Raw genomic sequence first — 23836 nt, forward strand, 5'->3', positions numbered from 1 at the left:
TTCAGAGAGGACAGTAAAGTCTGACTGGAGACTATTTTTAGAAGTGGAGATTTTTTCAAGTACTTAGAGGGTTTTGCAACAAAAGACATTTGAAGAGCACAGATGCAAAACCTGCCAAGTGCGTCTTGCATGATTTCAAAACTCTATTTCTGGATGGCCTAATGGCGGAATAAGGCAGATTTGATGCGAAAGTATTTGATGAACGTATAGTATGTGTCGAGAGCATTCAGTTAATGTGATTAGCTCATTTTTGATGGAGGTGACATTTAGCTGCTTTTGTATCTGAGCTCTTCATTTGTTTAATACCAAAGATCTCCATTTCTGTCCCTTACAGCCTTATTTTCATTTGCATGAAATTTAATATGGCGCCTAGTCTACCTTTTACTTTTGTGGTCAGGGGAACGGGTAATGGGAAACAACAGGAAGTTACAGAGGAGTATCGATTTTTCATCAAATAGCCTATTTTGTAAGTCCTGTAGTTCTACGTAATTTGCATAGACCTTCATGTGCATGGGTCAATAATGGTTGAATCATTATCTCATGTTGCACAGAAAGGTCAAATAGCACACTGATATTTCTTTGGACGTTCCCTTGAGAAGAAAAAGGGGCTTTGGAGAAACTCATGGAAAGCAGTGGACTATTTATTCTCTCTTTGTTTCCATGGCGATTCAGCTCCTCTCAAACTTGCTGGCCAAGTAAGAGCTTTATGAAAGAACAAGAATAAATCTTTATGAACTTGATAAAGTTCTTCTTAAGAAAACTTTCACTTTTAATCTAATCTCTTGAAAGCTAAAGAGAACATTCTTTTGATCTAATTTCATATCCAGTAACTAAGTGATTGACAATTGCTCAGATGAACCTCTCCCTAACACGTTCACTGTTTCATGTTAGTTTTTCCTCTCCCTTCATAACGTTCCTTTGCTCAAGCTTGTTCTTGACAGCTATTCCCAATTCTTCCCTTCAGTGTCATCTTGTCAAAGTTCTGCCGGTCAAGAAAACTGACGTTGGTTTTTCCCTATTCTGGAAACTCAACCTGTCATTTCGAGCACTAGCTTGCTACTGCATCTCTCATATGGGGCATCAAGCATGGATCAATCCCACAAGTCCCTTTGCTCCAATTGCTCTTCCACTCCTCTGCTTCGCCACAACCAATCAGAAATAAACCGTTTTAGTTCACCTCAGCCAATCAGATATTAACCAGTTTGGTTGGTACACACACATTTCGCTCTCTGAAGCTTCAGTGGTTAGGAGACAAGGCTTGTCTCATGGGTATATGCTAAAGATCTTTGAGAGAGAGAGGGAGAGAGAGAGAGAGAGAGAGAGAGAGAGAGAGAGAGAGACTGGTAGAAACAAGGTAACAAAAACAACAGAGGGGGAAGGGAAGTATATAAAATATTCAGGGTTATAGACAACAGTGGATAATTTATTTTAAGGAGATAAAGCATAGCAGATTTATTTTTCTCTCTGGAACATAATGGATTTATATGAAGTAGATTAATACAGTTTATATCCTGCATCATTCTCAGTGTCTGGTTACGGTAAGTACCGTACTTTGAAAATTTGCTCACCCCATTTACTGTTTTTACTGAGCAAACTGCTGTTATATTGTGCATGCACTTTTCATACACATGGTCACATATATCCATCGATTTTCCAATGCTATAAGCAATTTTTGCGTGATTTTCTCTATTCATGTGTCCTATTCCCGATTCATGTGCCCTATTCCCTTGCTTACATACGGTATGTTTCCTCCTGAGGTGCGTCTCAAATGCTTCCAAGATGGACGTTTTTACATTTGCACATTTAATATCATGTCTACATGCGACTGAAGATCTGAAGGTGAACTTTCTAACCTTTTCGCATGTGACTTAGTAGTGGAACTGTTCCCAGATCAGATCTGCTGTGCAGCAAACACTAATTAACATCGGTACAAACCAACACAGATCATCCCAGATGAGATCTCCCACTTTAATTACAGCTTGTAAACATGTTGGATTTTCCAATGATACGCTTGCTGTCTCCCCATCACTGTTTATTATGGATGCAGAACGTGTTGAATTGATGTGACAAGACTGCTATTGGCATTTGAAATGGCTTTATTCTTCACACGGTCATTTATGTTCTTATGCATTACCTCTTGCTTTTCATCTTTGTAACTTAACTCATACTGAAATGCATAGCAGTGATTTTCCAAACTCCATTTGAGATTATTAGGAGATAATTAGCTGTTTGAAGAAGTCACTTATTATCTTGTCAGTAGCGCTTATCAGTTTCTGTGCGTTTCTGTAATATTAACCGATGGCTAAGTTAATGACACCTATAGTGATTAGTGCATGTAAACAGATGATTATCCAACGCATACATGTACATGAACAATTCATTCATATGTGTATTAACAAGGAATCAGTCACTATGTGCATTAAATAGAGTATAGGCACAAACATTACATGATAAAGTCTATGTACAATGTCCGCAATATTTTTATGCTTGGTTATATAAAATTGTGAAATTGGTTGGTGCCTGACCTCTACATTCAAAGACTTACCAAGTTAGGAAGGCATCCGGTTATTGCTTTTGTCATTATAGAGTATATTGTATATTAAAGTATATTATATTCTGACCCTAGAGATCCTGCTGTGCACTTTATTTTTGTTTAATGCGCCTACAGCCTCTGTTGTCTCAGCATATCTGAAGCTCTCTAGAAACCAGAAAGTGTGTCCTCATATTACACCAGCAACTATCTGCTTTCCAGGGAGTTTTCATAAATTCATAACGCTTTCATTGATAAGTGATAGTAATGTTCAGTACTTACTGTGTATGAATACTCGTATAGGTGTGCATTGAAATAACTTGAGTGTGTATGGTATGTGTGACCATTTGTTGTTTTTTGTGTCTCAGGTCTCATCTGATGCCCAGGCTGAAGGAGTCACGCTCTCACGAGTCTTTGCTCAGTCCCAGCAGTGCAGTAGAAGCTCTGGACCTCAGCATGGAGGAGGAGGTCATCATTAAACCAGTGCACAGCTCCATCCTCGGGCAGGATTACTGCTTTGAGGTACACAGACACGCACATAAACAAACATACAGTACAACATGATGGAGACAAAATACGTTACTAAGGAAACTCTTAACTGGAGTGCATGCATTTGTGCGATTTTCACGAAATCCAGATTTAGAAGGTGTCCAGCATCAAAATTTTTAAAAAGCTCTTGAAGCCAATTTTTTTTTTGCACTTATAAGATTAAGGTCTGAACTTGCTATAACCATTATTTTTAGAGGATTTAAAAAATATTTCCTATAGAATTATTTACATTTTTTAGATTATCATTATCAAAAATTATCATAACCGCAACATGATATAACATTAAATATATGGTTTTACAAACTCATGTTTCGGTAATGAGAAGTAAAAAGTTGACTCGTACTATGACAAACAAAATTTCAACTTTTATCTGGAGAGAAAAAATAAAAACTGCTTACATGGTAGCCATCTTGAGTGTCACAGTCAATTATGTCCCTTACAACTATTTTTTTTAATGATAGTTTCTTGAGGGCTTAAACAATGATTAAAAATTGTTGCGGAGGATGAGAAAATTGGTATTGGACACATTTATATTCCTTATTATTTTCTCTACATTTACCAATGATCACCAAATACCACATGTTTCTTTACTGTAAATGTATATAGTATAACATGCACTGAAGCTTTTAATTTTTTAGATTTTTTAATTATAAATATTTTCATGTCAAAAAACCCAAATCCAGTCATAGACACGTTGCGGTAATGAAAAATTTCCCCTTAAATGTAGAAATAACAACAAAATTGGTTTTCATGATGTTATTTAAAATCATGTGCAAAATAGTACATGAAGAGATGTTTGTAACTGTATGCTTCTTATTTTGACTCTTACTTTGCATTTACATTTTTTACCAAATGTTTCATGACACCTAATAAGTCTAATTTCACGAGAATCACACATTCGAGTAGTGCTGCACAATTAATCGCATCGCAATCGCAATGTCAGCCTGTGCAATTATATGACAGCAAAATGTTGCAATTATATTAAATAAATCCATGTGTGGACTTGTTAACACCAACTTTCTGATAACAGTTTGATGATTTTTCTTTCTGTTTAAAAAAAGAAAGAAAAACAAACAAAAAAGGCAGTGCATGTGTGGCATGCACGTGTGTGGTGTGCGTCGTCACTTGTGTGTGCGCAGCGCGGAGATACCAGAGCGAAGATGGATGGAGAGGTTGACAGTGATCTGGTAGCTAAAAAAAACCTCTACGTCTGTTGTATGGCAGTATTTTGGATTTAGGATTACTGACACTAAGCAGTTGCTACATCACGTGGCAATACGAAAACATTTCTAGTTTTACAAATACACATTTTAGCATTATCACTAAACTGTGTGTGGATTTTCCTTAAAACCCATCAAGTTGACTCATGATACCATTTATTATAATCGCAATCGCACATCGCAATATTAGCATGAATAACCGCAATGGGAAAAATTACCCAAATCGTGCAGCCCTACATTCGAGTAATACTATTTTGCTTATTATATAATATAAAACAATGCAATACAAAACAATGTAACATAAAAATGTATCTGTTGGAGAATTCAAAGTCCTACTTTGTGTTTTTTTTGTTTGTTTTGCCCCATAACAATTACCAAAAATATGAGATTACAGTACATACAGTGATGCATAGCAGTTGAAATATTTTGCGATTCACTTCCATTAAAAGCAATTCAGACGCCTCCTGCAGTACACTGACATTTATTGGCTTTTTCTCCAGGTGAGCACCTCCACAGGTAGCAAGTGTTTTTCTTGTCGTTCGGCCGCAGAGAGAGACAAATGGATGGAAAATCTGCGGCGAGCTATCCACCCTAATAAGGTAAGCTTGACTTTGAAGAAAAAAGCCTAGTATATACCCGCATGAGCTAATATCCTCTGATTAATTACTAAAGAAATGCAATTTGATGCGAAACAGGCACATAATCAAAAATGTTTCTGTATCCGTAGGAGTGATGAAATTTAGGGCATGTTTCTCCTACTCAAATTTTCCCTCTTTGATATAAGCACAGCTGAGACTCCAAACTTCAAAACATATGGGTGCTTAGAGCACGACCGAAATAACAACAGCTCATTTCACCAATAAATGATTAAGCAAATTAATGATTAATTAGATGGAAAAAATCAAGCACAAGCTTCAAGTTATATTTGCTTTCGTAACAGCTTGCCTAGAGATGCGCTTAATGTCTCCCCGGCGTTCGGTCGTACATTTTAATTACTCGGTGGGTTTGTGAGGTGAGCGCCACAGACATGCTTTAGAAAGCTTAGCTGTAAACAGATGATGCTTCCTGACAGATGTTGATTCTGTAGCAGTGTGAAGATGATAGTTCAAGAATTAGCTGATGCAACAGAGGCTTATTTCTGTTTGCCTAATTAGTTCATTATCTGTGATGAGGGCTCGCAACGAAGCACCTCAATATCTGCTTTTGTAACGTCAGTCGCTTTAGCTGATGTTTATTAGTGTGGGAATATCTACCAGCACCAAAGCACTGGTATGAATCCGTACCATAGAATGGAAAAAATGATGGACGTAGTATCTGTGATGTCACCCATAAGTTTCTGAAGATCGTTTTTGAAGCATAGAGACAGAGTGCAACGCGTCATAACCTTATAACACAAAACAGAATAATGCCTAAAAGCTGTCGTGTGACAGGATGTACCACTAACAAGCCAAAAAAAAAAAACAGAAATAAGCTGTCGACCCCAAAAAACAAGCATTTAAAGATACAAAAGTGGACACAGGCAACTTTTCATAGTACTACTATTATTAGAACTACGCCTACTGGAGGAAAACGTAATCGGTGATCCACTTTTTGTGTCTTTAAAAACTTGTTTTTTGAGGTTGACAGCTTATAAAAATATATTTCAGGGTTTTTTCGGGGGCTTGTTAGCTGTACACTCTGTCACACAGCAGCTTTTAGGCATTATTCTGTTTTTATAAGCCAGAAATGACAAGGAGGCAGCCTCTCGCAATACTGTGTGAAAGGAGGCGGTTGGATTGTTCCCCCCCCCCCCCCCCCGTTGGGCGTGGTTTTCAAATTAGCATAACTGAGCTTTGTCTCGATCTTGACTGCGCACTGTACTGGGAATTTTTGATCTGGACTTGCTCAACAAGATGGATTTTCAGCAATAAACCAGATGTATATTGTAGAAGCATATCACAAAAAGCATTCATGAAGACTTTGTCCGACAAATTAGATGCATTGCACCTGATTTTGCATAACATTTGGGTAGCTTGTGTGTCAAAATTGCTACCCAGTCTCACAAAAGGATGTACTTATAGTCACGTAATTTTTTGATTATTTTTCGTGATACTGCTTTTTTGTGATCGTATCACAAATTTCTGTTTATGTGTCATTGTCACGTATTGGTTCCTCAACTGCTTTTTCCTATTTTTAAACCATTTTCGCTTCGATTTAGGGTTAGATTTGGTGGTTGCATTAGGATGTCAATTTAAGTAGTGGTTTACTATTTTTTCAGATTTTTTAAAAATAATTTTTACATTTTAAAACATTGTCGCCTGGCGTTAGGGTTAGAGTTGGGTTTGGGTAAGGATGTCATTTTATGTAAATCTAACCCTCGAAGCAAAAATGGTAAGAAAATAGGACAAAACAGTTGAGTAACCAATACGTGACAATGACACAAACAGAAATTCGTGATACGATCACGAAAAAACTCAGAAATTCGTGAGAGTATCATGAAAAAGAATAAAAAAATTACGTGACTATAGTTATGTGATTTCTTGTGACTGCTCTGCAAAATTAATAGTTCGATAAGCATGCATTAATATTTTGTTTACTATCTGATGCACACAAAAATGTGAACATTTGAATTTTGTAATAGGGCTTATATGTCAGGAGTGTTCATAAATTAAACTATAGACCGTTTCAGCAGTAACAACATAAACTAGCGGCTGTCGCGGTCCGCACGTAACTTCCGGTAAACTCCGCTAAGAATAAATAACAACAAAGTTCTTTAAACGTAGTTTATTTATATAACAAGCAAAAAAAAAAAACACAGATTACCTAGGAAACCAATACATTTGTTATTTTCGACGACGCATTTGTTCAAGAGATCAGTTTAGCAACTAGTCAGACCATTTAAAAAAACGAAACCGGAAGTAAGGTTCGGATCCAGACATGTATCACGTGCGCCCGATGAAACCGTCTATATACAAATTAATATTTATGTGCTAAAATGTGGTTTTCTACATAGCTTTTTTGTTCATTGAGATTGGATGCATAAAATTCTGTTTTTAAAGGAATAAACTAAACCAATATGTTTGAAATAGTAGTTTTACCGCCTAATTAAGTAAATGTGAATACTGAATAATCACTGATATATACAGTTCTGTGCAAAAGTCTTAGGCTACCACCACCAAATTTGTTGTTTTAGAAGTTTTAATATCCATCCATATTTATTTTTCAATCTTTTTTATTAAGATACAAACAGAAAAACAGGAAATTTTCAGGACTAAATGTCTTCTTTGGGGATCGTTGGTCTTTAGTGTGACCTCTCTTGGCACTAAACACATCTTGAGCGTTTTTAAGCAGAATTATATAAAAAGACTAAATTCTTTAAAATTAGAAATTAGGGTTTAATTTGATTTAGGTTTAAGAGATCCTGCAGTTTCCTGCTATTGCTCAAGTGGAAGAGAGTTTACCCTAAAAACTTGACACTTCAGTTTACATTTTTATACAGGTTTTAATACTACATACACATTTCCTGTATTTTCTGGATGTATTCTAATAAAGAGACTGAGAAAGAATTATATATGATAACTATAACATTGCATGCATGGTGGCCTAAGACTTTTGCACATACTAAGTATGTATGTGAATAAACAACTACTGTTATAGAGCAGTTCATCAGATACGTTTAAGTCTATTCAGTTCAGCGATTCACAAATGCTCTGTGGCCTCAGAAATAACGATGACATTCTGATCTTATCCTCCATTGCCTTTTAAGTTATAAAAGGACAGAGGGATTTCTATAAATTAACCTATATTATAAGTCCAACACAAACTGTAGCATATTACAGGTCAATTTTATTTCCGTCCCTCTTACTTATATTAAACCACATGACTTCACACTGGAAAGACTCAATTTTCTATAAAAAAAAGATAGGAGTCGACATTAACTGCTCAATGATGTCATGGTATATTTACAGCACCTCCCTGCTATCTTTATGGGAAAGCGATCTAAAATAAAGGGCCTTTTAATTTCTAGCCAAGGATGGGTGATCTGAAACAGAGAGTATTTAATCACTGAATTGAATAGCTCACCATCTCTAAATCACTGACCCTGTTAGATGTCACGCTCCCACGATAATCATCTTTTACTGCTATGGCATCCTATCCCCTGAGTCCGCTGACCTCACTGTGCTTTTCGTCTCCAGGACAACAGCAGACGGGTAGAGAACACACTCCGGCTTTGGATCATCGAATCGAAGGACCTTCCGGCCAAGAAAAAGTACTTCTGCGAACTCTGCCTGGACGACGGCCTGTACGCCCGTACGACATGCAAACTCAAGACAGATAATGTGTTTTGGGGTGAACATTTTGAGTTCAATAACCTCCCTGCCGTCCAAAACATCACCGTGCACCTGTATAGGGATTCAGACAAAAAAAAGAAAAAGGACAAAAATAACTACGTGGGATTGGTGAGCATTCCGGTGGTCGGCGTCACAAGCAGGCAGCTGGTTGAAAAATGGTACCCGGTAAGCCAGCCCAATCCGGGTAAAGGAAAAGCACCAGGACCCATGATCCGCATCAAAGCACGATATCAGAGCATGAACATCCTGCCTATGGAACTCTATAAAGAGTTTGCCGAGTACACAACCAACAACTACATGCTGCTGTGCTCTGTGCTGGAGCCCGCCATCAGTGTCAAGAACAAAGAGGAAATGGCCTGCGCTTTAGTGCATATCCTGCAGAGTACCGGGAAAGCAAAGGTAATGTAAAAGTCTGCTTGGTTTGGTCATTTAGTATGGTACAGTGAGTTCCAACCAGGGATGCAGGAATGTTGTGAGGGGGTATTTGTAAAGACTTTGCTGTGTTAAACATAAATAGGAAAGGTGACTTCATTTGGCATATGCTTTTAACAAGTTTGACTTTTTTAGCAGTACATGTTTCCTCAGACTCCCATTTTTTTGGCAAACTATTACAATAATTAGAAATTGGCAACGTACAATTACAAGTGAAACATTTTAATAAAGGACAATTAAATAATGTTATTGATAATTATATGTAATATCCTGTATAATATTGTATTATATTATAAGAGAATAGATGCTTTTATACAGAAGAGATACTGTACTGGAGTGACCTTGCTCTATATGTCTTGTTTAAAGGAAAACACCACCGTTTTGCAATATTTTACTATTCTTACCTCAACTTAGACAAATTAATACATACCTATCTTTTTTCAATGTGTGCACTTTTAATCTTTGTACAGCGCCTTGTGAATGTGTTAGCATTTAGCCTAGCCCCATTCATTCCTATGGCTCCAAACAGGGATGAATTTATAAGCCACCAAACACTTACATGTTTTCCATATTTAAAAACTGTTATATGAGTAGTTACACGAGTAAGTATGGTGGCACAAAATAAAACTTTAGTTTGGAGCCATAGAATGGGGCTAGGCTAAATGCTAACACATTTACGAAACGCTGTACAAAGATTAAAAGTGCACGCATTAAAAAAGATTGGTATGTATTATTTTGTCTAACTTTAGGTAAGAACATGGTGTTTTCCTTTAAGGGCACATTGTTTGCCTTGTTTCAGTTTATGGATCACCCCTTACGGGGTTCAATTCTGCATCCATTGTGACTTTTGGTTACACGCCCAGACCTTTAACCACCGGTACACATCAACTCCAAGGTAGCAGACTTGATCTAACTCAGCATTTGTCCACTTGCACACATACTGTTCATATTTCTGTCCGCAGTGACATTGTTTGAACAAACGTGTGTGCATTTCTCTGGAAAACGCTGACACATAAATAGATGTCCTTTGACTCATGAAGGCCTACAGAGACTCTATAGGTCTGACTCATTAGTACTGCAGCTGCATTAATCGCACTACTTCCTGTGAACGAAAATGAATATTTTATTTAAATAATGTATGTGGTTTAATATTCAACAAATTAATCTGCTAATTGTTTGTTTAGAGAGTTGCATGCATTTTTGATACACATTATTTATGCGTTATGTTATAGGGTGGGAGAAAATATGTATTTTTTCCTGACAAATGCTGTATTTATATTCACATCTAAAGAATCAATATTTTATGCCTAAATATTGTTTTTACATGATGCCTGTGAGCAGGTAAAACATACTGATTCATTACATCAAACAAATGCACACTCACTTATTTACAGACGAGCTAAAAATATCACAGAGCAAAGAATTGAAGTCTATTAGAAATGACAGATAAAAATTACTAGAATATATTACAGTTTTGATTATAAACATGAAAAAATATATGTTATGTATTCAGGCCCTTGTCAATTTATGCAATTCCTGGATATTTCAGTATCTCTGTTGTAGCGTTATTCCTTGCTGTCCAGTTTAACAAAGACATTGTGTAGTTTGAATTGCATACATCTGAATCTCTGTATTTATGAGTGTCAGATTCTCATGCTAAGAAGTATTTTGAAGGGATTACTCCTTGTGGTTCCCACAGCCTTCCAAAGAGCAAAATAGCAAATCTTCCTCTTTAAATACTACAAGGGAGGGATTAAAAGTGCTCTTCTTATATCCATTGGCTGCTTTAGCTTTTGTCTGGATCTGATTGGCAGATCCTTGGTTGTTGTAAATGATCTGTTTGCAGTTACTCACCGTATGATATAAACACAAAAGCAAAATGACCTTAGATGGAGGTGAATAAGCCTCTGGTAGATGTATGGTATTTAGTGAGGAGCGTGTTTAGACTCCAGTAATGTCTCTGCCATTTTCCTCTTTAAGAAAGAACAGGATAGACCAAAGGCACTCTTCCTGATTACATTTTATCCTAACTTTTCTTCGCTAATGTTCTCATTACCATAACCTATAGTGAGGACTACAATCAGAGAAGCCATGCGTGAATCTACCACTTTGCTTTTAATTAGGGTCCAGGCATAAGGGTCATTTCAATAGCCAAATCTCAGAATGTTACCTTTTCTTGGTGCTTTACAATATTTTTAATCCAACAAATTGCAGTCTGCCACCAAATTGTTCCCCGGGTGCCATTTGCCCTGTCTGTGAAGAATCAATTAAATGATGCATGAAGTAGGCTTTTACTATCGGGGTGGTCTTCCTATGGCTGTTATGTTGTCAGTGCAAATCTGAAATTAATTGTTACATAAATAAGGTATTCAGCTTCAGCAGAGGTCATTTTTGTTGGCATCATTTCAGCTTTCAGAGGGATGTCTTCGATTGCTATTAAAGCTCCTATAAGCTCTTATAATGCAGTATAATGCAGGATTCTAGAATACTAAATAATTTGGGAGAAAAAATAACATTTATTAGCCAAGTATTATAATAGAGGGTATGCACATGATGTCACCTTCGGCGAAAGCGCCTGCAGTTACGCCCACTGAGTGGCAAAAGACAGAGGGGCAGCATTTGTGTACAGTGTGAAATCGGCGAAAACACAGGAAAAACGCACTTAAATTGGAAAAGGCTGTTGTGCGATAGACTGTGCTAACACTTACACACCAAAGGAAATGAAAAATCGTGAATCTGACAATAGGTGCCCTTTAATAAAATATGTTATTTGTTATTAATTAAAGACTTTATATAGGTAATAATAAGTGTTACTGCATTTTTAAATCATTTTAAAATGCCTAAAATACCCTTTGAATATGTATTCCATTTTTATATTATTTTCATGTTGCTTGAACAGACAGTTTAATGTACTGTAAGTGTCATTAGATATAGTCACTGGTCCACAAAATGGCCAGTTGCACCTCTCATATACTTTCTGCCCCACATCCACTGTTTCTTGTAGACCTGATGCTGTTAATTGCCTCCCCTTAATTGCTGTTCTTTTTAAAGAAGACCTGAAAGAAATGGCCTGTGAAAACCGTAACACCAATCGAATCAAGATGTTCAAGGTCATTTGTTACAAGGACATCTGTAATATCCACCATGCTTGCGCTAAGAACATAATGACCTGTACTACAACATTAACAAAAATGGATATATGCTTATAATCTGTATTACTCATTCCTAAATGCATGTTAACCTTTTTGTAAAGTGTTACTAACTTTTTAAAGAATATAATTGTTTTTACATGGGATCACAACTAGTGGATTAAATAGAAGCTGATCATTCGTGTTCATATCCATTGTAAGACAGATAAAGTTTATTTGCACAGAATGTAAAGCACACCAATATTAGATTTATATACCTTTTTATTTTATTCGAACAGACATCTTACAGTATGGATTTTACGCAGAGCATTTACTCAGAATTTGGCAACGAGCCACCTTCACCTGGCACTGGTTTGCTAAAAGCTTTACATCGTATGCACTTCAGTACAGAGGGCTCTCACAAAACAATCGATTAGCTTAGACTATCAGATTTCTTTTTTTTTGTGATTTTTTTCTGAGCAGATAGTTGAGTGTTACATCCGTGGAAAGCAGACTCAATTTAACGCTTCAATTTTCTAACAGCATGTCTCTCTCCTTTAAGTGTATATCCTCTGTGATTAAATCACTCAGTTTAGTCATGTTAGGAGCATTTAAAGCAGATATATGGAATGCATTTTGGGAGTTCTTAGTTCTGCTTCGGCGGCTTTGTTGTCTGTCTCTGACAGACATATAATCTGACAAACCGAAATAAAATTGGACTAAATTAGGTTCAAATGAAGATAAAGCGCTCTTGCCTGTGTGCAAAATAGAGCTTGTCTGTTTGTGTTCCCTCTGAAAGTCTGGACATGGTTAGTTCAACAGCCAAACAAAGTTTGCTGTGGCTGATTTACTGGATGGATTATCCCAAGGAATCTTGACACTGTTGCTCTCCTAAAGTTTTATTTTAATGATCGCACAGGGCTTTCAAAAGTAGCAAGACAGTTGCTATATTCCCATGGCTTATTATAAACTGATCCTGAGACCGGCCCAGTCTATGTGAAATAAAGAGACAAGATGGTAACACTTTACTTGAAGGGGTGTTCATAAGACTGACATGACACCTTCATAATCATGACATGACACTTGTCATAAACATGAAGGAGGTTTTATGCACATTTATGACAACTCTCATTAAGGGTCATTTGTTTATGACATTTTTGATGCAAAGATGGCATTGTTTGAATTGTCTTTGTTATGACAACTTGACATAAATCTGTCATAAACATGACATAGCAATTATCAAACTTAAGAAACTACCTAGCTTTATGGATTAAAATTACATTAAACTGTAGTTTAAATGTAATTAAGTGTTAAAACTATGTCAAACTATTTTAAATACCTTAAAAAAAGCAACAGACACGTCAAAAGATTATACTTAACTTTATGTATGTGCACAATACATAAAAAACTGACTATAACTAACACAACTTGTTCTTCCTCACACAGACCGTTCTGAAATTTTCTGACATAGAAGAAAAAATAACAAAACATTTAATCAATTTAATTTAATGTAATTAACTTTGCAGGGATATGGACCTAACACTGCATGGCTTAACCCATTATTGTACTGTTTTCATTTAATTTTAGGTGAATTGGTCTCCAAATGCAATAAAATATAATTTTATCAATTTTAATTATTAATATTATTATTATGATATTAAATTATTTATTTTATTTGTTAAACACATGGTGGGAATTTATAAACTGAAGAATATTCAAGAAGATGTTATAAAACTATTAACATATTAACAGTATTAAAACTTAATGACATTTTAATGACAAATTATATTTGTAACACTGCAGTTGAGGTCAAGAAAAATATTCATGACGCTGTTATAAAACTGTTCAATAACAAATTATATTTGTACCACTGTAGTTGAGGTCAAGAAAAATTTTCATGACGCTGTTATAAAACTATATGACAGAGTATTAACACATAATGACGTTTTAAAGACAAATTCAATTTGTATCACAAAAAGTTGTCATGACAAGTTATGATGTATGATGTATTGCTTAATGCCATCTCAAACGCTGTCATCTTTGCATTAAAAATGACATAATTAAACAAATAACACTTAATGACAGTTGTCATAACGTCCTTAAAATCTCCTTCATGTTCATAGCACGTGCCATGTCATGTTTATGAATGTGTCATGTCAGTCTTATGAACACCCCTTCTAGTAAAGTGTTACTGAAAAGATTTCCCAAAGGAAAAACAAACCCAAGAGGACATATAACACTCATTTATCACCTGCTTCAGTTTGATGTGAGTGTTTTACATCATGGTACATCATTTAGGCTTTTTTTACACTGCCAAAATAATTTGAAGATATTTTGAAGAACATTTGTAGAAGATGAAATGCAACACAATTGGAAGAAATCTCTCGCTCTGTCTCTCATTTGATACAGTTCCCACTGCATTAAAACCAGGAATATAATTTTTAATGTATGCAATGTATACAATCGTAGTCAGAATTATAATAAATTATATTTAATATCAGTGTATTCTGTGTCTTATTGATACACAATATTACACTGGATCAAGGATTGCTGGCTTACATACAAATTGAATATGCCACAGGAATCTCCATTTGAGGAGTTCAGATGCAAAAGCCTCTAAATGCCACCAAATGCTCTCAGCACACATTATATGTCTATTAAATAGTTTTTACTTTAAATCCAATTAATTCTGTGTAAGGCCATTCAGGAGGTTTACTGAATATATTAGGATATTGACTATATTTTTGAGCCTTTTACCTTTTTCTGAAAGGACAGTGAAGAGAGACTTGAGATTTTCTGTAGTGGATATTTTTGCATGCACTTAGAGGGTTTTGCCGATAAAGTCAGGTAATTCTGTTAAAAACTAATAAAATGCCTAATGTAAGATGCAAATAAGGCATTTTAATCACTGACTTATAACCTTTTCATTGACATTAAAGTGAAATTACTCAACCAAAATATAAGAGCATGATAAAAATGCTTATTTACAAGAAAACATGCTTAGAGGGTTTTGCATCTGATCTCCTCAATTATTTCCTGTAAATCATCACCAATAAGGAACCACTCAAAAAGTATTGGTAATTCACTGAATTTAGAGAAGTTAAAGCATAACTAAACACATTTTTATGCATCCTGAGCTATGTTTGTTCTTATAAACTAGCATTGCAAATTGATGTATACATTTGATTGTAGTGAAGCAACCAAAAGCTTTCTAGATGAAGCTGAACTTGTATCTTCCTTCATTAACTTCCTATTACGAACACAAGGCGATAGTCATTATTTGCCATTTTCCTTCAGCACACGTATCTTTCCTCTTCTCATCCGTCACACTTTCTTGTTTCTCGCTTTTTTCCCCATCCCGCCTCTCCCCCGTTTTCCATCACGGCTGTATCTCCTTATCTTGTCTTAGACTCACGCTCTGCCGTTTCCCCCTCCATCTCGCTTGGCTGCACTTTAAGGCAGGCTGGCTCTGAAAGGATGTCATTTCTAGACTGAAACAGCACATTGCCCTGACAGCTATTACAGGAGTGCTGTGGATCTGACATCCACTTCAGCGCTCTCTCCACGTGCACACTTTAACACTTTTCCTGTATCTCAAGCTCTTTGAGGTTAGTCAAAGTATTAATCTGATAGGTGATATGATGTCAATGTGATGTCATGTAGTGATTGATTATAGTGTGTCACTATGAGTATGTGCATTTCAGAAGATATGTGACATGTATGATTATAGGCGTATGATATCCAGATTTTACAATATACTGTAATATGCTGATATTGACAATACAAGAAAGCACAGCTACTGTAATATAAACACCATTGGGGTGTTCTGGTGTGTCTGCATGCTTCGTCCTACAGTAGCTGGTTTATTACCACACTCATGAGAAAGAATAGGCAAAGCCTAACATGCTTTATTTGTGTTAATAATACTAAAGTTGAAAATGCACACTGATGAGCAAGCATAAGTAAATGTTGAGGACATCCATTGCTAAGTGATCTTTGAAGCGTCTTATCTGAGAAAGCATGCTGTGTAAAGTCGCCCTGCAGCCCAGCATTATATTAGCTGAGACTTTCTACATTTCACTGGTTGAAGAGTTCACAGACAGAGGCATAGTGTGTATGCATATCTGCATAGGTGCAACAGAAGAGAAACTCAAGGTTATCAAGTGTGGGTAGATAGAGAGATGGTGAATACTGTGATACTAGATTTATTCTTATGCACATACAGTACAGAATATGCTCTCTCTATTTCTCACTCTCTCTCTCTCTGTGTCTCTCTTTCGCTCTCTCGCTCTCTCTCTCTCTCTCTCTCTCTCTCTCTCTCTCTCTCTCTCTCTCTCTGTCTCTCTCTCTCTCTCGCTGTCTGTCTGCTAAATAGCACCTTTGACCTCTATTTTTTGAGAAGGAGCCAGATAACAACTATCGTTTCAGCTTACAGCTTGGCTTTAGATCAAAAGAGAGATGTATTGAGAATCGCACATACACATGGAATAAAAAATGTATGTTTTTCAGTAGTTCATGTTTTTGTGTGTCTGAAAGTATTGAGTTCTGATTTTGAGTGCGTGTGAAAGAGAAAATATAGTTGTATAGGGAGGGGTACATATATTACTCAAATATATCTAGAGATCATTTAGAAATTGTTCTTTGGAACAGTGGTTCTCAAACCACTTTTAAAGGGACACTTCACCCATTTGCATTAAGCTTTGTATAGGTAGAACCCCAGTCATGTTTTTGAATGGTCATGCATCATTTCCTCAGTTGCCGCTGAGACAGGAGAAATATGGATTTCAGTGTTGCACTTCCTTCTTTCAATTATGTAAAAATCATCATTTTGCATCATTGAAAGTTCAATATCTTTGTTGAGGGGGTGAGACTACAAACACCCCTTTTCTCTGTCAATTAGGCACCAAATTCTAAATGTATGTACATTTCAACTACAAATATGACACACTTTCAAAAAAGATTAATGTTAATACGGGTGAAATGCTCCTTTAAGCATGCAGCACCCTAGGTGTAGAAAGCATCCCCTTCCTACCCCCTAAATAAAAATATATGACATAAAACAATTTCTAATTTGAATGAAACATTAAATTATAAATTGTAGTTGTGTTGGTTGGTAGCCTCAAAGAATTATTATAATTACACAGAATTTATGATAAATTGTTTGATTTGATAAAATGTCAAAAAAGCTGGGCCCCCTTCGCACCATCTTGCAGCCCCCCGTTTAAAAACCACTGCGTTAGAAAGAAAGACTGGATTTACACTGCAAATTGTAATGCCCAATTCCGATTTGTTGCCTGTATTAGATTTTTTTTAGGCCCCGCTGACACAATCTTTTAAAAGCGATTGTTTCTGATATCATAACGCTATCTCATGGTAATTCGTATGTATTTTAAGGTGTGGCTAATTTTGCATTAATTATAAAATAAATGCAAATTATAAAATAAAATTATTATACAATGTTAATATTTATTTAAGAGAATCAACACTGAAAAAAGTTATTCATTGAATTTAATCAATTTTTTTAAGGTAAGTGGTTGCAATCAATTTATTTAAGCTACATTTAAACAAAAAAGATTAGTAAAGTAAAATAAAATATAAAACTTTTCTTTAAATGTAGCTTAAATAAATTGATTGCAACCACTTACCTTAAAAAAATTGATTAAATTCAATGAATCATTTTTTTCAGTGAATCCACTGGCTTTAATTCTGTAACAACACATGAAACTTCAGCACTACGTGGAGGCATCATCCTCCATTGTGCTGCTAAGAGTCATGTGATCATGGGTGGTATCCATTTGAGTTGACATCATTTGCCAATGTCGTACGACTTGGAAATATCCGATCTGTTCACTTACAGTACATTGTGGGCGTGAATGCATGTATCTGATTCACATTCGATTTATTTCCATTTTCCACATATGAATGACGCCTGAAACTGATTTGAGAATATCGTAATCTATGAGTTTTTTTTTCCTGCTTACGCGTTCGTGGGTCATATCCAATCTGTGCCACACGAGAGAAAAAAATGGAATTGAGTCACGTCAAACATACAGTGTCAGTGCAGCATAAGAAATGATTAATGGACAGAAATGTTGAAATTTCCAATGGAAATGATGAATTTGTCCATAGATATGAAGAATTCTTTAAAGGGGACATACCATACAAATCTGACTTTTTTTTACATGTTTAAGTGCTATAATTGGGTCCCTAATGCTTTTGTTAACCTAGAAAATGTGAAAAAGATCAACCCAGTAACTTAACTGTGGGTTTTGGTAAACCATTCTCCACAACATGGGTCTTCAACCGGTGGTCCACGGGCCCCAGGGGGTTTGTGACGAACTGCAGGGGGTCCATCAAATGATGTTTAACCACAAGCTATTTTTTGCTTAAAACGTAAAATATTTGTACAAAACGTTACATGTCCCCTTTAAGTTGTGCATGTGTGTGGCTGCATAGGCTTGAAGGCGCGCGTACAGTTTAGCCAGCGGACCAAAATAAAATATCTGAAGATTATAAATGTCCACTCTGGAAGCAGCAGTAGCGCAGAAAAAGCATCATAAAACAGGTAAATCTTATAGGCATATGTGTCTTTCTTTCAGAATGTTATTTTAAAATCAGTGCGACATGTTGTCTCATCTATATTTCTGAACTTGGACGGCTGTTCAGATTTAAAGCGCTAATTCAACAGGCAAATTGCCCCACACCGCATCTGCATTATAAGCTGTGACAAAACTCTCGCTCGCATTTAAAAATTAATGAAACGCGCGCCTTGATGCTGCAAGATTCATAGTCAGGTTGAAATCCGCCTCTCAAAAAGTTGCCCCAAAGAGATGCGCTCTGACTCGTTGCATGTTGTTCTCCTGAGTCGGATATGATGCTCTGCAGAAAATAAACCTGCGTTACTCAAACTGGTGACAATGATGATACACGAGAAAGGCAACTAACCTCTTAATTATAAAGTAGCACAACCTCTATCCCCACCAGAATAGACAGTCTTTGTGCCATTCACCATGATCAGTCATCTTTATAAACTGAAAGCCCTTGCCCAATTAAAATGAAAATAAAAGTAAAATCAAAATATATTACACTGCAAATACGGCTTAAAATAATATATTATTATTATTATATTAATATAAAAACTAAATCTACTTTATAGATTTTACTTTAAAAGTAAACTTTACAAGTACTTTACAGTCCTTGATTCTGATTGGTCAATAGTTGTACTTTACTCCACTTTGCGCTGTGCCTAATACGAAAAGGCAGCCTCTTGTACCTTACTGCTTACTTAAATATCTGTTTTACACATTTTGTATCAGGGGGTCCCTGCTCCATGCCTCTCTCATCTAAGGGGTCCCCGACCCAAAAAACATTGAAGACCCCTGCTCCACAAGCATGTGAAAAAAAATGGGACATTGAAATTTGGCTCCCCTGGTGATGTCAGAAGGGGATAATACTGCCCCTTAATCTTCACTATTCAACCAAGCTACTGCCATTTAGTGCAGAGATCAGCTCATTATGACACATCCAAAACGGCACATTTTTGCACAGACCTACAAAGTGGCAATTTTAATATGCTGTAATAAATTATCTATATGGTATTTTGAGCTAAAACTTCACATATGTACTCTGGGGACACCAAAGTTTATTTGACATCTTAAAAAAGTCTTAAGAAATGTGACACCCATCTCGCAACATAATATTTTGTCACAATAATTACACTTAGCTTTGTCTTTTTCTAATTTAGGTAAATGGAGCCACACTTTAGAGCACCTTCCACCACCGTCCATCGTGCGAACTGACTTTTAGTATTTGAGCGGACCGTTCTGCAAACTTTGCAGATGACGTGAAAATTTTGTGACTGTGCAGTCAATAATTGTTAACTGGAATACTTTCTTATGGATCCGATTCCAGAATTTGAATTGAAATTCGATTCCAAACCCTACTTCTCTCTCTCTCTCAGCCCTTACATTAGATAGATAGAGACGTATAGACATTGTCTCTTAGTTCCCCAGAATATCTTAACAGAACTGAATGAGTCATCATCTTAGTCTGTAAGTTAATGAGGCCGTGTGTGTGCGCGCATAATTCATACTGTGGTCTGCTAAGTGACCTTTAGTTTTATTTAAGGCTCTTTGATAGTGAATAACATTCAGCTGTCTCGACACACACACAGGCATTCACTGCCCATAGATGTCATGCACAAAGAATGGCTTTAAAAGGCCCACATTAACACACACCTTCTCTCAGCAAGGCACACATTGCTGTCTCGGTCAGATGGCTCCTTCTTTATTAGTTTTTGCTTCCAGGGAATGCAGAGACCGGAGGGATTTTATCTTTTTTTAATCCCTCCATCCTCTTATTTCTCCTACATGCTACTTGTTTTTCTTCCTCCTATCCAGCTATTTATACTCACCTGCTTTATGTTTCTGCTTTTCTTTTCTATTTTAGTTTTGTATTATGTCTGACTGTGCTTTTAAGCCTTTCTCTCTCTATGTCTCGTCTATATCACTTCCTTGTATCTCTCTCTCTCTCTCTTGTCTCGTTCTGATTAAGGGTGAGGAATGGTCTCACTGATTAACCGTGACAGTAATGGAGAATTTTCTTGGCCTCTTCTTAATAGTGCTTAGACTCTATGTGTAAATGGAGTAACGCAAGGCTTATGAGATATCTTGTATCTTTGTCCTGAGGCTTTTTTTCTATAAAACATCTTAGTTCTGATCTGGAATCAGCTCATGGGCTGTTTGATAACTGAACAAATGATCTCAATATTTAACAGCCTTTGGCATATACATTTTCTATATACAATATATACTGTTGAATAGTCAGAGGAACCAGAAATAAAAAACAGGCAAAAAAGGCCTAGTCAGGGTTGAAATCAAAGCATGATGGGAAAATAATTTGTTTACAATTACTGTGCTCACTGTTCCCTGCATCTGAGCTCATATGGGAGCTTTAAACTCTGAGGTCACACTACATCCGCACTATTCATCACTCCCTTTCTTCTGTATCCCAATCCCAAACACGGTTTTGACATCTTTGTATTATCTAGAGTCAACACTTTTTGCTTTCTTTAATCTGAAATATTCTTACTGAGTGAATTTGAAAGCAATACTCTGTGGTGTAGTTGCTAAACACTGGTGGCCAAGCATTTGTCCACATTCACCAGGAACAGATGTTTCCTGTCTGGAGGTCTGGTGCCTGACCCAAGCCCAAGGTGACCAACAAGCTGCTGGGTTTTTCATGTATAACATAACATTATTATTATTGTGTCATGTTTTTATTTTAATTCAACTCATTTTGCACATACGCCCATACACACACCATTAGTGCAGGTAACATGAAATTACAATTGAAGGGTTGCATACTTGCTTTATGATTTCTCTAATAATCTTTTTTTGGCATGAAATTTCAGGTTTACATAGTTATTACATGTGTCATTTCTTAGCGGGTCGTTTTTTTGTGATTTACTGTTATAAAAGAACAGTCTGTGAAAATATAACCTTGATAAATTATTGAGTAAGATCATGTCAAAGATTGAAATCAAATTAAAATCAATGATTGAAATCAAACTTTGATCTCATATTTAGATTATGAGACTTAAAGGAATAGTCCATTTTCTTAAAAGAAAAATCCAGATAATTTACTCACCACCATGTCATCCAAAATGTTGATGTCTTTCTTTGACCAGTTGAGAAGAAATAATGTTTTTTGAGGAAAACATTGCAGGATTTTTCTCATTTTAATGGACTTTAATAGAGCCCAACATTTAATACTTAACTCAACACTTAACAGTTTTTTTCAACAGAGTTTCAAATGATTGTCATTTTTGACAAGAAAAATAAAAAATATGGTCTTTTAAACCACAACTTTTCGTCTAGGTCCGGTCCAGCGCAACCTAACGTAAATGCGTGGTGACGTAGGGATGGTCACGTGTTACGTATATAAAACGCACATTGGCGGACCATTGTAAACAATTAACTGACACAAAGACATTAATTAGTATCAGTTGACATACAACAACGTAGAAACGGTCCTCTTTCAACACACTTGTAAACACTATGGCGGAGTTTCGCGTTCGTCCTCTGTGACCTCTTGACGTCATGGCGTATTGCGTGGGGTCACGCTGACGCATCACGACTGGATCTAGACGAGAAGTTGTGGTTTAAACCTGGATATTTTTTATTTTTCTTGTCAAAAATGACAATCGTTCGCTAGATAAGACGCGAATGCCAAGACGCGAATGCCAAGACGTGATCAGACGCGTCCTCGTGTGGGGCGATGAGAATGACGCGATATGGGCGGCGCGTTTGCCGTGAAAACACCCGCTATTCGCCTCAAACACATCTTCGCCTAAGTTGAAAATATTCAACTCGAGCGAAAAATTCACATGACATGAAGTTAAATCTCGTGAGTAATCTAGAGCGAGCAATGCGATGCGATTTGCACGCTTCGCGTTTGGTGTAAACCCACAGTAAGAATTTTGTCTGGGTTTGCTCAGAGAATGTGCCTGCACCTAAACAGTGTTCAGTGCAATCGCGAATTTCTCCTCTTCGCTTCAAGTAAGCTTTTTTTGCATATATTCAACAATGTTTTGGGTGGATGTGTCTAACTTCATTTCTAGGTTGTTTGAAATATGTATTCAAATTAAACTGTATGATGTAGTATTTTTCTTTGTGCAGGACATTGTTGATTCCAAAAGTAAGACAACTTTTTATTTTACTTGGAAAATATCACATTCATGTGACAAAATGGACGAAAGCTAAGCCAAATTATTAGCATTTTATAAAAGTAATTAAACAATAAATATGGTATTACATTAGACAAAATCAAGAACAAAAAAGCAAGAAAGACCTAAGAAGCTTTTTGTTACTTTAAATTGTTGTCATTTACCACCGGCATGACCTTTTTTACTTTACTTTTTTATGTTTGTTTGTTTTCCACTTTCCACTTGTTGCTTGATCATTATATTAATGTACTTTTGGGCTACAATTATGCGCTCTCGACATTTGACAGGAAAAAACTCCATAGGCCGGGGAAAAAGATTCACATTTTTGATTAAAGATTATGAGGGCACATGAATTAAAAAATAATAATAATAGTAATAATGAAACTCAAATAAGTCATTTGTAAAAAATATCACAAACATTCCAAAACAAATGACAATTTTTTAGTTCATTGCGACTTTAAATTTTCTGTACCAGACATGATGCCAAACATGACAAATGAGTCTGAGATAGACAACACACACAAATCCACACACCAACAGAATCTTATTTGGGATCAGTCCCGGCGCCATGGGCGGGCTTTAGGGGGCCGGGCCCGCCCTGTGAGTCACTAGTCCCCGCCCTGGACGAACCTGCGGTCTCCCTTCACCTGTTCACCAGCTCCATGTTTTTTATCAATAGGCCACTGTTATTAATTAAAAGTTATTGTTTTGTACATATATAACTCATGAATAAAAATAAAAATGTGTTTGGTCTGATTTAAAAAAATATATATTTTAAACGAATTTGATTGGTTTGTCAGTAGTGAGCGCGGATGTTTGGTTGTTTGCTAAGCGGGCCACCGCTTAATGTTAAGACACGATTGAGTGCTGCCTGCAGTGAGACTGACACGTTATGGTTCTGCTGTTATCTTTCACTATTT

The 23836-nt window shown here is 36.3% G+C and overlaps 1 protein-coding gene across 5 annotated transcripts in view; it reads left to right on the plus strand.

Moving 5' to 3' along the window:
• Positions 1–23836, plus strand: part of dab2ipb (DAB2 interacting protein b) — a 118805-nt gene that overhangs the window by 64980 nt on the left and 29989 nt on the right. For all 5 annotated transcript variants that reach the window (XM_055199608.2, XM_055199605.2, XM_055199609.2 and 2 more), the window contains 3 exons: positions 2899–3052; positions 4800–4898; positions 8475–9029. In XM_055199608.2, coding sequence (XP_055055583.2) covers positions 2899–3052; positions 4800–4898; positions 8475–9029 — 808 coding nt within the window. The remainder of the gene's footprint in view (positions 1–2898; positions 3053–4799; positions 4899–8474; positions 9030–23836) is intronic.

This window comes from Misgurnus anguillicaudatus, chromosome 22 (assembly GCF_027580225.2).
Source record: "Misgurnus anguillicaudatus chromosome 22, ASM2758022v2, whole genome shotgun sequence".
In the NCBI taxonomy this organism is placed as follows: Eukaryota; Metazoa; Chordata; class Actinopteri; order Cypriniformes; family Cobitidae; genus Misgurnus; species Misgurnus anguillicaudatus.